The sequence below is a fragment of the Bombina bombina genome, chromosome 11 (genome assembly GCF_027579735.1).
Source record: "Bombina bombina isolate aBomBom1 chromosome 11, aBomBom1.pri, whole genome shotgun sequence".
NCBI classification, from domain to species: domain Eukaryota; kingdom Metazoa; phylum Chordata; class Amphibia; order Anura; family Bombinatoridae; genus Bombina; species Bombina bombina.
In genome coordinates this window covers 83,848,539-83,866,558 of record NC_069509.1, presented here as the reverse complement: position 1 = coordinate 83,866,558, position 18,020 = coordinate 83,848,539, and the positions used below count along the sequence as shown (strand labels likewise).

The window sequence follows — 18,020 nt, the reverse complement described above, 5'->3', positions numbered from 1 at the left end:
TGCTAAGAAGCAGAGCTAAACAGATCTCTTTAAATACCCTCAGAAAGATAGGGTGGGGTCCCTCCTAATTGCTCACCTATGCAAACAATCTAATTGTTATCTAATTGCAATACTAAAAACCAGAATACAAAAGAATGTAAATTAACTCAAACCTTTAACTATTCAATTTCTGTAGTGAAACTAATTCACAGTTCAGGTCTACCACCTTTAACTATTCAATTTCTGTAGTGAAACTAATTCCCAGTTCAGGTCTACCACCTTTAACTATTCAATTTCTGTAGTGAAACTAATTCACAGTTCAGGTCTACCACCTATAAAAAAACAAAATATAAAGTTAATAGAAAAACAAAATATATTATCTGAAAGTACAAACTATTCAAGTAACAACAATTTAAAAGAGAAATGTTATATACCTTTCTGAAATAACTCAAATATCCTTATGTATTTGATCCTTTTGTAGTTTGATCTCTTTGCTAAGAAGCAGAGCTAAAAGGTTACCTTTGTCTGAGGAATCAAAGAACTTTTTGGTAAATTGATCCTCCAACCATGTCTTCGAAGAAACAACACTAGTTGATTCGTGTGAGATTCTGCAGAACATAAAAACTGAGTACCAAGATATCGTCCAAATAAGGAAATACCGCAATACCCCGCTTTCTGATTACAGAGAGTAGGGCACCTAGAACCTTTGAAAAGATTCTAGGAGCTGTCGCTAGGCCAAAGGGAAGAGCAACAAATTGGTAATGCTTGCCTAGAAAAGAGAATCTCAGGAACTGATAGTGATCTGGATGAATCGGAATATGAAGATATGCATCCTGTAAGTCTATTGTGGACATATAATGCCCTTGCTGAACAAAAGGCAGAATAGTTCTTATAGTCACAATTTTGAAAGTTGGTACTCTTACATATCGATTCAAAATCTTTAGATCCAAAACTGGTCTGAATGAATTCTTTCTTTGGGACAATGAAAAGATTTGAATAAAACCCCAGACCCTGTTCCTGAAATGGAACTGGCATGATTACCCCTGATAACTCCAGGTCTGAAACACACTTCAGGAAAGCCTGAGCCTTTACTGGGTTTGCTGGAATGCGTGAGAGAAAAAATCCTCTCACAGGCAGTCTTACTCTGAATCCTATTCTGTACCCCTGAGAGACAATACTCAATACTCTGAATCCAATGATTTTGGACCGAATTGATCCAAACATCTTTGAAAAATTTTAATCTGCCCCCTACCAGCTGAGCTGGAATGAGGGCCGCACCTTCATGCGAACTTAGGGGCTGGTTTTGATCTCTTAAATGGCTTGGATTTATTCCAATTTGAAGAAGGCTTCCAATTGGAAGCAGATTCCTTGGGGGAAAGATTAGGTTTCAGTTCCTTATTTTGTCGAAAGGAAGAAAACGGTTAGAAGCTTTAGATTTACCCTTAGGTCTTTTATTCTGAGGCAAAAAAAAACTCCCTTCCCCCCAGTGACAGTTGAAATTATCGAATCCAACTGAGAACCAAATTATTACCTTGGAAACAAAGAGATAGCAATCTGGATTTAGAAGTCATATCAGCATTCCAAGATTTGAGCCACAAAGCGCTTCTAGCTAAAATAGCGAAAGACATAGATTTAACATCAATTTTGATAATATCTAAAATGGCATCACAAATGAAATTATTAGCATGCTGAATCAACTTAACAATGCTAGACAAATCATGATCCGATACTTGTTGCACTAAAGTTTCCAACCAAAAAGTTGAAGCAGCAGCCAAAGAAATTGCATGCCTAAGAAGATGACCTGAATATAAATAAGCTTTCCTTAGATAAGATTCAAGTTTCCTATCTAAAGGATCTTTAAAAGAAGTACTATCTTCCGTAGGAATAGTAGTACGTTTAGTAAGAGCAGAGATAGCCCCATCAACTTTGGGGATCTTTTCCCAAAACTCCAATCTAACTGCTGGCAAAGGATACCATTTTTTAAACCTTGAAGAAGGAATAAAAGAAGTACCAGGCCTATTCCATTCTTTAGAAATCATATCAGAAATAGCATCAGGAACTGGAAAAACCTCTGGAATAACCACAGGAGGTTTATAAACAGAATTTAAAAGTGTACTAGTTTTAATATCAAGAGGACTAGTTTCCTCCATATCTAATGTAATCAACACTTCTTTTAGAACGAATATACTCCATTTTAAATAAATAATAGGATTTGTCAGTATCAATATCTGAGGCAGGATCTTCTGAATCAGATAGATCCTCATCAGAGAAGGATAATTCAGTATGTTGCTGGTCATTTGAAATTTCATCAACTTTATGAGAAGTTTTAAAAGACCTTTTACGTTTATTAGAAGGCGGAATGGCAAACAAAGCCTTCTGAATAGAATCAGAAATACATTCTTTTAAATTTACAGGTATATCTTATTAGATGTTGAGGGAACAGCAACAGGTAATGAACTACTACTGATGGATACATTCTCTACATGTTAAAGTTTATCATGACAATTATTACAAACCACAGCTGGAGGTATAACCCCCACAAGTTTACAACAAATGCACTTAGCTTTGGTAGAACTCTTATCAGGCTGAAGGGTTCCAACAGTGATTTCTGAGACAGGATCAGATTGAGACATCTTGCAAATGTAAGAGAAAAAAACAACATATAAAGCAAAATGATCAATTTCCTTATATGGCAGTTTCAGGAATGGGAAAAATGCAAACAGCATAGCCCTCTGACATAGAAAAAAGGCAGGAGGCAAAAAGAAATGGGGCCTTAAATAATGAACGTCCGGAAATGACACACTCGCGTCATAGATGTCCTTGTGAAAGGACTCAGCGTCAACTAAGACGCCGGAAATGACGAACGTAACTTTGCGCCAAAAAATCTTGCGCCAAGAATGATGCAATAAACTCTGGCATTTTGCGCCCTCGCAAGCCTAATTTTGCCCGTGAATTTAAAAGACAGTCAATTAGAAAAAAAGACTATACCCCAGGTAAGAAATACATTTTTCATAAAAAAGCATTTCCCAGATATGAAACGGACAGTCTGCAGAAGGAAATATACTGAAAACCTGAATCATGGCAAATATAAGTACAATACATATATTTAGATTTTTATATAAATACATAAAGTGCCAAACCATAGCTGAGAGTGTCTTAAGTAATGAAAACATACTTACCGATAGACAGCCATCCGCATATAGCAGATAGCCAAACCAGTACTGAAACGGTTATCAGTAGAGGTAACGGAATATAAGAGTATATCGTCGATTTGAAAAGCGAGGTAGGAGATGAATCTCTACGACCGATAACAGAGAACCTATGAAATAGATCCCTGTGAGGAAAACCATTGCATTCAATAGGTGAAGCTCCCTTCACATCCCTCTGACATTCACTGTACTCCGAGAGGAATCAGGCTTCAACAATGCTGAGAAGCGCATATCAACGTAGAAGTCTTAGCACAAACTTACTTCACCACCTCCATAGGAGGCAAAGTTTGTAAAACTGAATTGTGGGTGTGGTGAGGGGTGTATTTATAGGCATTATGAGGTCTGGGAAACTTTGCCCCTCCTGGTAGGATTGTATATCCCATACGTCACTAGCTCATGGACTCTTGCCAATTACATGAAAGAAATTACATGTTCTATCTAAATTATAAAAGTTAATGTCCCTTTAAGTATAGTGAACAACTTTGCAATATACTTTCATTATTTATTTTTCCCCTTTTCATGTAATTTAGCTCTGAAAATTGTTACTTTTCTAATACTCAGAGCTGGGAAAGCACACTGCAGACCTCTCTAGGGTAACCCTGCTACATATATTTCCCTAATTGGCTTAAACATACAAGAACTGCAAACCAGTGCACTTTGTGCGAACATAATGACTGTGGCTAGCTTTGTCAGCTGCAGACTAAAGCCCAAATTGGCTTCTCAAAAAGAGACAAGAGGTGGTTGGAGTTTGGCTATTAAAAACAATTGCAGTAAACCTGATTTTAATTTGTTTTAAAAATGTTTACAATAGGTTAATACTTTATTCTATAACAAAACAACATAAGTGTCTTATAATTACAAGGTGTTCCCCTGCCCCTTTAAATGATTTCTGAAATTATATTAATAACATGCATTTTGTTTTTATGTTTAGATGCTCCGTGGTGCACTCATTGCCAAGAGTTAGCGCCAATTTGGGAGGAGCTTGGCGAGAAATATAAAGATCATGAAAATGTCATTATTGCAAAAATTGATGCAACTGCAAATGAAATTGACGGCTTGAGAGTGAGAGGGTTCCCAAATCTAAGATTGTTTCCTGCTGGTACAGAACGAAAGGTAACATATAGCACAAACCAGTACACGATAAGTGACATTAAAAATATTTTTCATCATGTGTTAATATTAATGTAAAATAGATATCTATATACCTATACGTGTGTGTATATATGTATATATATATATGTGTATATATATATATATATATAATATATATAGGTATATACAGATATATATAATTATATATATTTACAATAAAAAATAACATTTTTGTGTAAGTGAAGAAAATATGAAATATGTACAGTAAAATACATAAATTCACATGTACACACATAAATACACATATACAGTATATATGCATACATACATATTTAGACATGTACATGGATGTATATATCAATTTTATTCCTTTGCAGTAAAACACCTTGTCGTATACCTTTTTTTTTTTTTTTTTTTGACCATTTTTTTCAGATAGTGTTTATATGAGTAATAAACAATGGGGAATTTCCCTAGCATAAAAAGCCTCATATAGCCTCTATGATAATAGTAGATTTGGTGCCCCAAATGTAAAAGGCTGCAATAGTATCCAATATGGAGAGAAGCATAGATAGGACCAACAGCATAATAACTGAACGTTAATGTCACAACACCCCTATATAGTTGCAGTCCAGTCATCCACTGCAGCGGAATAGGGGACAAAACTCACCCTTCTGATGGATTCAGCTCGCCACCATCGCTGAGACCACTCACAGTTGTCTACAAAAACAATGCAGCGTCTGAACCACAGCTCCGGTGTGGAATTAATTCACATTAGAAGCTGCTTCTTTTCGGGTCTCACTTGCTTCCGGGTATGGCTTGTGACGTCGTGCAGGGGTGTGTGAAACACTTGTAGCTCTTCGGCCAATCAGCTTCTCCATGAGCAACTTGCCTTGAATATCATTGGATAGCAGCGTTCGGCTACCGAGTGGAGGACATAGACAGGATTCAACTTGAAAATAGGACTCCTTGTAGTCCAGACATAATGAAAACAGCAAAGAAGAAAGTAGAATCCCGAAAAGTTAAAATCCAAAATCTTTATTTACAAACAGGATAAAATCCATATATACCAACATAGGAACAAAGAATGCAGGTTGGTCTTACTAGTTACGGCAGATGCCATAATCATAGACCTGCTGACTACTGATAGGTGAACAGTTTAAAAAAAGTGTCTCTGCACAGCGATTGGTTAATTAGCTGGGAGGTAAATAAATAGATCACTGTTTTCAATTAGAGAACATCTAGCAATGTAGTAATTTTATGCTAATCTCAATTAAAAAACTGTTAGAGATGATAGAAATACTAGTGACCCATTCATTATATATAGTATGTTAAGCATGATATTTTTATACTTATACATATAATACAATTATACCAATAAGGAAAAGACAGCATTAGTAAGCACAAAGTGCTTAATATTGGTTTTGAAAAGGTACTTAATTTTCTTTTTCTTAGGTTAGAATACTATATTCCCAGTTTCTTATGACTTAGCAATATATATATAGGCTAAGTCTATAGTGATAGAAAAGTAGTAACAACCAAGCATAAAGAATGTGTAAAGGGAACAAGTAAATATAGAATGAACAGGATGAATAATCAGCTCATGAGAAAAATATATATAGATGGTGGTGACAGTGCCAGTTGCCATCTAGTACTAGTATAAAGAAGCATACATATGTATAAATATAAACATAGAAGCACCAAAACAATAGATCGTAGATGATCATAAACTAGTACTAATGTGCGCTGTTCTAGTACATTCGTAAAATTTAAAGATTATATGAAGTTATTTAGTGCCAGTGATTTATTATGTCAAACTCAGAATTGAAACCATCAGGGTACACAGTTTGAAAATCCAAAAGGCTTCTTGTCTTGCCAGGAGGACATCCTTATTTCCTCCTCTTAGTGGTCGCCTGATGGCCTCAATTGCACGCCATTTAAAGGCTTTAACATCCCCGCCATGCACCTCAAGGAAATGTCATGATAACGCTGAACAAGGTTTCTCATTTTTTATATAACCAAGATGTTCTTGAATCCGGGTTCGTATGTCTCTCTTAGTCATACCTACATATTGGCAATGATGGTGGGTACATTCTATGAGGTACACAATGTAGGATGTAGAGCACTTCACACATCCTTTGGTTTCAAAAGTCTGATTAGTTACACATGAATAAAAACCTTTACCTTCTGTGAGAAATTCACAAGCCTTACATCTGGCTCCCCCACACCTATATGTACCATTCACACTAAGCCAAGTAGTGGTCTACTATCTCTGTGGGAGCTGACTGGGGCACAAGATATTACCTAAGGTTACACAGAACATAAAAAATAAATCAGCACTAATTCACTAGCGGATATCTCTGAATAATATAAATATAACTAAAACTAATAATGAATAAACGCATAAAAAAATCGATGAGCAATCCACTTAATCCACAACAGAGTTGTGTAATACTCAAAATACTACTCCAAATAATACCAAGTGCAGTATTAATCTCTAAAAAATCAATAGATGAATATGTGCAATAAATCACTATACATAGTATTACAACGCCAACATATATATATATATATATTGGGATAGTAATGAGTACCTTCAAACAACCATATACAGTCTTAAGCGATATTTTATGAGTCCAAATGATGAATACTTATGGAAAGTCTGTATATCAATATCCAGGTCTGGGTAATCCAATAAACCGATGCAGCTCCTTTTCAGTGGTATTTCCACAAACCACAAGGTACAGAGAACTACGAGAAACAGTAAGAAGAGCGCAAGAACGGCTTAGAAAAATGTATTCAATAAAACCAGTGCAGTAAAACATAAGCACTTACATTAAAACTTAGACAATTCAGCATCCATATAAGATGAATGTCCTTGATGTAGTATGAAGCTGCTTGACGAGTCCCACTAGCAGTCCGACATCCAAGATCTTACACGGCACCAACTTCCAGAGAAGCGGCGTCTGACGTTACGACCGGAAAATCGCTGAAGTGTCCCCCAGCAAGGGGGTAGTACTCAGTATAAGCCTTCCACAAGGCACATCAGATAGATCCCTACGCATTTCGTCCGGATCCCGTCCAGACTTTTTCAAGGGCAGTTGTATAGATACAGATAGATAACTAGATTTCCCATGTCAATTTATACCTAGGGGAATAGTGGTCTCTAGTTGGCAATAGTTAATATGACATATATATATATACACAATAGAGACACTAATTTCACAGTAATTCAAAAACTCTAACTCTAAAACTCTAAATGCATTATTGAAGTTAATAAAATCAATAACAAATTAATACAATATCATTTTTAAAAAAACACTATAAAGAACTGTGAAAAGTATATACAGAGATATATCTGTTCTGTACATACCTCTTTCCATAACAATTCTAAGTATAATACAATTGATATAAAAATTATTATTAAAAAGTAAAGTAATGATAATAATTCTTTATAGTGTTTTTTTCAAAATAATATTGTATTAATTTGTTATTGATTTTATTAACTTCAATAATGCATTTAGAGTTTTTGAATAACTGTGGAATTAGTGTCTCTATTGTGTATATATATATATATATGTCATATTAACTATTGCCCACTAGAGACCGCTATTCCCCTAGGTATAAATTGATACCGGAAATCTAGTTATCTAGACTCGTCAAGCAACTTCATACCACATCAAGGACATTCATCTTATATGGATGGTGAATTGTCTAAGTTTTAATATAAGTGCTTTTGTTTTACTGCAATGGTTTTATTGAATACATTTTTCTAAGCCATTCTTGCGCTCTTCTTACTGTTTTTCGTAATTACCTAAGGTTAGGTTTCTAGAGTATACACATTTAAACCCTTGCTCAACAGTGATCTTCAGATCCTTATCTACACAAAAAATACAATGGTCCACTTAGACACTAAATTGTAGTAATTGCTCGTCTGTGAGTGAAAATGTAGGTCCAAAAATCACTTTACCAACAAATTAATGTATGAAGTATAAAAATAGCAGCTAAGTTCAACTTAAGCCCGGCAAGTACACACAATATGGGGCAATACATATGTCAAATTCTTGTGGGCTAGTATTATTAACGATAGATGTGTCTCTATTGTCACTCCTGTGACCTATTGCCCATCGACATTAGTAATGACAGTCCATCCAGTTAGCTCTCTCCCCACACACAGCCATTCCGGAACCCCTCAAGACAAAAGTTTTTACCGTATCGGATGTCAACTGAGTCACAGTCCTCACCACTCTGCAGAGGTTTACTCCCGGACTCCGGGCCATCCACACGACGCGGCTGAGCGTTCCTTCTGCTCCTCGTGGTGCCGGTGACGTCACTGTTTCAGTGACCACGCCTCCTCTGTACGTTCTATCCCTGCAGGATAGGGGTTTCCACGGAGTTCACCTCCAGCTGTCTCGGAGCTGCTCGTAGTGTGTATTTGCGGATCCAATATAGTAGTTAGTCATAAAGGCAAAAAATAGCTCAGTATTCCAAAAGAGTGAGCTGCTATCAAATCAGACGGCAATGCAGGTTATTTACTGGCTGACTGGCAAATCCAATTGTAAGCAAAAACGGGTTGCCAGTAAATAAAGTTTTAAAACATAAACTTTTATTTAGTTATTTAAAACATAGAGGGACAAGGACTATGAATACGGCTAAGGGTGAAACATGTTAGTCTTGTTTTTCTGTAAGGGGAATTTGTCCCTCTATGTTTTAAATAACTAAATAAAAGTTTATGTTTCAAAACTTTATTTACTAGCAATCCGTTTTTTGCTTTCAGATCCTTATCCCCATGTAGTAATGGAAAATATTTTTTCAAGATATCACAGATTTCATAGAATTCTGAAGATTACTGTGTGATGAATAGGGTGCGTTCATCTTTAGTGTTGTGCAATCTGTGCTTCAAGGTTTTTTGCCTATCCATTCTAGCCACTTCCTTAGCCACATTTTTAACCATTCTTGGTTGATATCCCCTCTCAATCAATCTACTTTCAATGTTGACACTCTCCTCCACAAAATCCTAGTCAGTATTGCATATCCTTCTGGCTTGCAAAAGCTGCCCTTTTGCAATACCCTTGAAGACGTGTCTGGGATATGCACTTTTGTTGTGGAGTATGGTATTACCTGAGACCGGCTTCCGGTATAATTTAGTTATAATTTTTCCGGGTGTAATATCACCTACAAGGGTGATATCCAAAAAATTAATTTTAGATTGGTGCCATTCGAAGGTAAAACCCACCCCGTTGTCACTGTCATTTAAGAAATGAACAAATCGATTTGCAGTAGTTTCATTTGATGACCAGATTATAAGCAAATCATCAATAAAACGTTTGTAGAAGTGAATATATTGTGAGAAAGGATTACCATCAGCATAGACCAGGGGTGTCCAAACTTTGCTCTCCAGAGGTTTTGGAACTACATTTCCGATGATGCTCAGCCAGCATTTTATCTAGCTGAGCATCATGGGAAATGTAGTTCCAAAACCTCTGGAGAGCAAAGTTTGGATACCCCTGGCATAGACAAAGCACCTCTCGAGCCATCCCATAAATATATGATGGGGCGAATTTCGCCCCCATGGCGGTGCCTCGTCTCTGCAAGTAGTAAACCCCCTCAAACAAAAAATAGTTGTGCTGTAAAAGAAAAGTGGTGACCTTCACAATGTACTCGATTGTGTGGCTGTCCAGTTGGTAGAGTAATTCCAAAAAATATTTGATAGCTAAAATACCTAGATGGTGCAGAATGCTGGAATATAAAGACACTACATCTATGGTTAGCCAACTATAATCAGATGTCCATGTCAAATCCTCAACTAGCTGCAAAACATGTGTGGTATCTTTAATGTGGCTGTGTAGAGAAAGAACAATAGGTTGCAAAATAGCGTCCAATCACTCAGACAATGGGTCCAATAAGGAGCCATTGCCTGAAACAATAGGATGTCCTTTTACATCATCCAAACTTTTGTGCTCTTTCGGTAAATGGTGACATATTGGCGTGATCAGATCTGTTACATTAAAATATTTCATAGTCTCATTGTCCAAAATACCTAATTGCACGCCATCATCTAATATGTCATACAGTTCTTTTTTAAATCTTTTTATGAGGTTAGATGACAGAACTTCATATAACCTTTATATTTTACGAATGTACTAGAACAGCGCACATTAGTACTAGTTTATGATCATCTACGGTCTATTGTTTTGGTGCTTCTATGTTTATATCTATATTTATACATATGTACGCTTCTTTATACTAGTACTAGATGGCAACTGGCACTGTCACCACCATCTATATATATTTTTCTCATGAGCTGATTATTCATCCTGTTCATTCTATATTTACTTGTTCCCTTTACACATTCTTTATGCTTGGTTGTTACTACTTTTCTATCACTATAGACTTAGCCTATATATATATTGCTAAGTCATAAGGAACTGGGAATATAGTATTCTAAACTAAGAAAAAGAAAATTAAGTACCTTTTCAAAACCAATATTAAGCACGTTGTGCTTACTAATGCTGTCTTTTCCTTATTGGTATAACTGTATTATATGTATAAGTATAACAATATCATGCTTAACATACTATATATAATGAATGGGTCACTAGTATTTCTATCATCTCTTAAAAAAAAAAAAAAATGTTTTTGATTGAGATTAGCATAAAACTACTACATTGCTAGATGTTCTCTAATTGAAAACAGTGATCTATTTAGGTGGGGTTAAATGGGAGTGTATTTACCTCCCAGCAAATTAACCAATTTTCCTCTACGTGATGCCTTAAGCTGCATAAATTGTAATTGCGATCTCCAAATCGTGTTTACTTTCTACTTGTAATATGAGCGCTATTTCCAATGCACACAAAAAGACAAAAAAAACGATATCACTTGTGTGCAAAAGTTAGCGCACCACTTGTAATCTAGCCATTTGTTATTAAAGTGACAGTCTACTCCAGATTTTTTATTATTTAAAAAGATAATCTCTTTATCACCCAATCCCCTATTTTGCATAACCAACACGATTATAATAATATTCTTTTTACCTCTGTGATTAACGTTTATCTAAGCCTCTGCAAACTGCCCCCTTATTTCAGTTCTTTTGATAGACTTGTATTTTAGCCAATCAATGCTGACTCCTAGTTATCTCCACAGGAGTGAGCACAATGTTATTTATATGGCACACATGAACTAGCGCTGTCTAGCTGAAAAAAAGTCAAAATGGCCTGGCGTAAGAGGCGGCCTTCAAGGACTTAGAAATTACCATATGAGCCTACCTGGGTTTAGCTTTCAACAAAAAATACCAAGAGAACAAATCAAATTTGATGAAAAAAGTAAATTGTAAAGTTGTAGTATCTAAATCATAAAAGTTTAATTTTAACTAGAATGTCCCGTTAATGCGTCAAAATGTAGGACTCAGATAATCTAAGCTATTTATATTATATATAGAAACAATAGTCTAAGCTCCTATAGCGGGAGCTATTTATATTATATATAGAAATAATAGTCTAAGCTCCTATAGCGGGAGCTATTTATATTATATATAGAAATAATAGTCTAAGCTCCTATAGCGGGAGCTATTCATATTATATATAGAAATAATAGTCTTAGCTCCTATAGCGGGAGCTATTCATATTATATATAGAAATAATAGTCTTAGCTCCTATAGCGGGAGCTATTTATATTATATATAGAAATAATAGTCTTAGCTCCTATAGCGGGAGCTATTTATATTATATATAGAAATAATAGTCTAAGCTCCTATAGCGGGAGCTATTTATATTATATATAGAAATAATAGTCTAAGCTCCTATAGCGGGAGCTATTTATATTATATATAGAAATAATAGTCTTAGCTCCTATAGCGGGAGCTATTTATATTATATATAGAAATAATAGTCTAAGCTCCTATAGCGGGAGCTATTTATATTATATATAGAAATAATAGTCTAAGCTCCTATAGCGGGAGCTATTTATATTATATATAGAAATAATAGTCTAAGCTCCTATAGCGGGAGCTATTTATATTATATATAGAAATAATAGTCTAAGCTCCTATAGCGGGAGCTTTTTATATTATATATAGAAACAATAGTCTAAGCTCCTATAGCGGGAGCTTTTTATATTATATATAGAAACAATAGTCTAAGCTCCTATAGCGGGAGCTATTTATATTATATATAGAAACAATAGTCTAAGCTCCTATAGCGGGAGCTATTTATATTATATATAGAAACAATAGTCTAAGCTCCTATAGCGGGAGCTATTTATATTATATATAGAAACAATAGTCTAAGCTCCTATAGCGGGAGCTATTTATATTATATATAGAAACAATAGTCTAAGCTCCTATAGCGGGAGCTTTTTATATTATATATAGAAACAATAGTCTAAGCTCCTATAGCGGGAGCTATTTATATTATATATAGAAACAATAGTCTAAGCTCCTATAGCGGGAGCTATTTATATTATATATAGAAACAATAGTCTAAGCTCCTATAGCGGGAGCTATTTATATTATATATAGAAACAATAGTCTAAGCTCCTATAGCGGGAGCTATTTATATTATATATAGAAACAATAGTCTAAGCTCCTATAGCGGGAGCTATTTATATTATATATAGAAATAATAGTCTAAGCTCCTATAGCGGGAGCTATTTATATTATATATAGAAATAATAGTCTTAGCTCCTATAGCGGGAGCTATTTATATTATATATAGAAATAATAGTCTAAGCTCCTATAGCGGGAGCTATTTATATTATATATAGAAATAATAGTCTAAGCTCCTATAGCGGGAGCTATTTATATTATATATAGAAATAATAGTCTAAGCTCCTATAGCGGGAGCTATTTATATTATATATAGAAATAATAGTCTTAGCTCCTATAGCGGGAGCTATTTATATTATATATAGAAATAATAGTCTAAGCTCCTATAGCGGGAGCTATTTATATTATATATAGAAATAATAGTCTAAGCTCCTATAGCGGGAGCTATTTATATTATATATAGAAACAATAGTCTAAGCTCCTATAGCGGGAGCTATTTATATTATATATAGAAACAATAGTCTAAGCTCCTATAGCGGGTGCTATTTATATTATATATAGAAACAATAGTGTAAGCTCCTATAGCGGGAGCTATTTATATTATATATAGAAATAATAGTCTAAGCTCCTATAGCGGGAGCTATAGTAACATTACACTTATTAATACACTTATAGTATTGCCCTGCCGGACCTACGTTATAATCAATAGCGCAAATACATACCCCCCTTTATTACATTACTGGCTATTAAGAGATCAAAATGATTAGGGCTGCTCAAAAAAAGAGATCATACCCTCCCATGAAGAGCCCCTTTTCACTATCTGGCATTTTTAAGGGGTTAAAATAGGAGAACTGTTTTGAAAAGAGGAAATACAATAACATGGTGTTGCATTGCTGTTCTTTCAACATTATACTCTATCTGAATCATCTGAATCATGAAAGAAAAAAATGGGGTTTCATATCCCTTTAATGATGAGTTTATAATTTTCCATTATTTTGGGGCCTTTAGGGATAGTAAACACCAAAAATGTTATTGTTTAAAATGATAGATAATCCCTTTATTTAGCATTCCCCAGTTTTGCATAACCAATATTGTTATATGAATACACTTTTTACCTCAGTCATTACTTTGTATCTAAGCCTCTGCAGACTGCCCTTTTGACAGACTTGCATTTCAGGCAATTAGTGCTGACTCTTAAATTACTTCACGTGCATGAGCACAATGTTATCTATATGACACACATGAACTAACGCCCACTAGCTGTGAAAAACGGTCAAATGCATTCAGATAAGAGGCAGCCTTAAAGGGTTAAAAATTAGCATATGAGCCTCCCTAGGTTTAGCTTTCAACTAAGAATACCAAGAGAACAAAGCAAATTAGATAATTACAGTAAAATTACATGCCCTATCTGAATCATGAAAGTTTAATTTGGACTTTACTATCCCTTAAATATCATGCATGTGACTCCAGCTTAACAGAAGTCTCACATCTAAGGCATTATGATAAAAGCTTTGTGGTAATGGCGATATGTTAAAAAGGGCTGAAATTAGTTTTTTAAGGCAGTAATGCAGAGAGGAGATTTACTATACATCTTTGTGTGCGGTGACGCTTCTCTGATACTGGCGGAATTTTAAAAGCAGCATCGTCACCTACATTGATGGTGTAATGTAAATGATCAGAAAATATTGTATCCATCAAAGAACACCATGAGAACAAAGCAAATCTTATAATAAAATGATCTGATATTTGGAAAGTTTTTTAAAATCGTAAACATTTTGGCTTTTATCTCTCTTTAATTGAAACTTAGCTCAGCCTCTTAAGGAGCACTATAAGGCAGCAATGTTTGCAACAATGTTTGTAAAATTGTCAAATAAATTGCTGTAAAAAACACTGCCAAATAGTGCTCTGGACACATACATAAGCTTAGGTATTCTCTTAAAAGGAGATACATTTTATTAAAGAATATCATGAGAAAGAAGTAGAATTGAACTATTAAAGTAAATTAGAGAGTAGTTTTTTTTCTCTTTTTTTTTATTGTACACCCTAAATCAGGGGTCATTAACCTTGGCTCTCCAGATGTTTTGAAACTACATTTCCCATGATGCTCAGCCAGCTTAAAGTGTCTGAGCATCATGGGAAATGTAGTTCCAAAACCTCTGGAGAGCCACGGTTGATGACCCTTGCCCTAAATCATTAAAGTTTACATTTTCCACATATAAATATAGTCAGTTCAAAAGGATGCAATCCATTCAACGAAATAACAAATGCCACGGTGCTTCACAATCAATAGGCAAATAGTAGTACAGAAGTCAGCACTCATTGGTCTTGTGTAATAAAACTTAGCATTTAATAGCCTTATTTAAAAACAGCAAATGTTTCGAAGCCTAACTGGCCTCTTTGTCAATGCAAATACAAAAATCTTAAGATATATATATATATATATATATATATATATATATATATATATATATATATATATATATATATATATAAACTCATATCTGTAAGTACAATAAAAATGTATTACTACTGCAACTGTAAAGTTGGCATCTGTATCACTGGACTAACATGACTACATATAAATAACTTACTTTATACTTAATTTTAACAGATGATTGAATACACAAGAGATAGGACAGTGGAGCTATTTTCTGCATTTATTGACAGTGGTGGTGTATTACCGGAAGAAGAGAAAAAAGTAAGTGTATAATTGACTTTAGCATTTAAACCAAGAGTAATGATTACTATGCAGGTACTGAGTAAGTAAATTGCACACGTGGTAATAACATCACATGGTATAAACATCACATGGTATAAACATCACATGGTATAAATATCACATGGTATTAGCATCACATGGTATAAACATCACATGGTAATAACATCACATGGTATAAACATCACGTGGTGTTAGCATCACATGGTATAAACATCACATGGTATAAACATCACATGGTATAAACATCACATGGTATAAACATCACATGGTATTAGCATCACGTGGTATTAGCATCACATGGTATTAACCCCTTCACCCCACTGGGCTTTAACGCCATTAGGCATGGAACGTCCTACCATTTATGGCATCCTGCAGCTTCCCCCTTTGATAAAGGCAAAAATCGGCCTAGGTGGCATGTATAGCAGCTTAGGCAGTCCCCCACGGTCCAATCCTGGCCTTAAAATCACATGATCACATTAAAGGTTGCATGATTTCATTTTTACTAATAGTGTTTACACTGGAACTTTGTTTAGATGTGAACACTATTGTACCACCACAAAGGGGTTAACATCACATGGTATTAACATCACATGGCATTAACATCACATGGCATTAACATCACATGGCATTAACATCACATGGTATTAACATCACATGGTATTAACATCACATGGCGTGGTTGGGAAATATACAAGAAATTAAGCCTAGAAAAATGAGAAATGTGTTTCTTTTTACAAAATATCTAATAACAACCTGAAGGGTCTTTACAGCATCTCTGTGTATGATTGGTCATTAGCAAATTACAAACATGACAATAGCACAGAGCTGGACACACATAGCGGTCTATGGGGACTGTTGTGTTTTCACTATAAATATATATACACATATAAACACATAAATAAATATGTATAAATTCATATACACATATATATCTTTTTTGCTGTCCAACGCTGCTTGAATTGCCCCCTGCGCTGCGCTAGGTGGTTTACCATGTCTGACGGCATGAAAATGAGGCTCCTATAGAAGCCTATGGAAGTGAGCACAAGAATTCCAAGCAATGCAAAGCATTTGCTTTTTCGCCTAACTTGTAATACCAGCGCACATTTGTGTGCACTGGTATTACTGAGTGGAGCGCAAATATTGCGCTCGCATACGCGCAATTTTGCACTCTGCTCATAATCTAGGCCATAGAATTTGAGAGTAGATAAGAATTTAAAGGCCCATCAAGTCTACTCATATTACTTGTCTAAGATCTCATGGAAAGGAGCTAAGTTTCAACAAAGAATACTAAGATAACAAAGTGAATTTGATAAGAGAAATAAATTTGATTTTTTTTTTTTTAAATTTCATGACAAAACTTTAATTTTAACTTCCATCTGCCTTTAATTCCTCAACAACTGTAATGGAAGCAGGGTCACCTTAAGCATTTGCTGGGCAATGGGCAAGACAATTATGAGTGGGCCCCTTAGGAAGACCCCCTTATTCCCCTCCCTATGTATGCCTGACCCCTTGTAAGACCCATCCCTGTGTTACTTATATAAACAATTACACCTCCTGATATCATAAACACTTCTTCAAAAACTAAATAGAGGATATACATTGCACCAACTTATACCCTGACCCCCCCACAGAGAGGGCCCCCAAAGGGCAGGCCTGGATGGAAGCTGTTGTTCAATAGAACTTAGACTTGATACATAGCTTTGGTAAAACTTTTGTTAGCGCCTCTAAATGTTACAGTATAGCACACACCTTGTCCCGTGTTTTATTATGTACTTGATGTTCCAATTAATCTTGGTGTGTTTTATAACTATTTTTAGGATTCACAAAGTGATGACCAGCAAGAGAGCACTAAGGAACCAGATAGCAATGAAAGTCTTGAAAAGGATGAATTATAACTTCAGAGTCAAGTATACACCCAACATATGAAGAAAAAGGAGAACAAGCAGATTTATATCAGTTCTTTAGTAAAATGTTACATCACAGCATAGATTTGTTGAAAAGGAATATTTAGATTGTAATATTCATATATGCTTTTAAGGTTTATTACCTTTTTGTTTATATATAAACTCACCTATCTAAAACATTTATTGATAAATGTCCTTACATTAAAGAAAGTCTTTTGGTTGGTAAACCATTGTCTGCAATTTCAATGCCTCTCATGTGTCAGGTCTTGAGTCCTAATTAGCAGGTGATGAAATACATGTACCCTCATCAGTGTTTAGTGAAGATGTAAAAGGTGTAATATTATGGTATGTTTAGTCTGTGAGATATTAGTTTTATATATACACAAAAAGTCCCCCTCTGCAGCTCAAGGCTCTGTGTGGCATACGTGATACTGAGGAAGATATATACAATGGGTTAACTCACCCGGCAATCTTCAGGTTATGCTGTAAGTATGGCCCCACTATGCGGTTGAATCAAATATTAGTTTTATAGACAGGTTTCATTCAATTAAGGCCATCGTCTCATAGTGAGGCTACAC

The 18,020-nt window shown here is 35.0% G+C and overlaps 1 protein-coding gene across 1 annotated transcript in view; it reads left to right on the top strand.

Annotated features, from left to right (window-relative positions):
* LOC128642338 (protein disulfide-isomerase A2) overlaps positions 1-17,669 on the top strand; it is a 134,295-nt gene extending 116,626 nt beyond the window's left edge. The window contains exons 9-11 of the mRNA XM_053695071.1: positions 4,120-4,301; positions 15,431-15,517; positions 17,356-17,669. Of these exons, the coding sequence (XP_053551046.1) occupies positions 4,120-4,301; positions 15,431-15,517; positions 17,356-17,433 (347 nt within the window). The 3' untranslated portion in view covers positions 17,434-17,669. The remainder of the gene's footprint in view (positions 1-4,119; positions 4,302-15,430; positions 15,518-17,355) is intronic.
* The last annotated feature ends 351 nt before the right edge of the window (positions 17,670-18,020 follow it).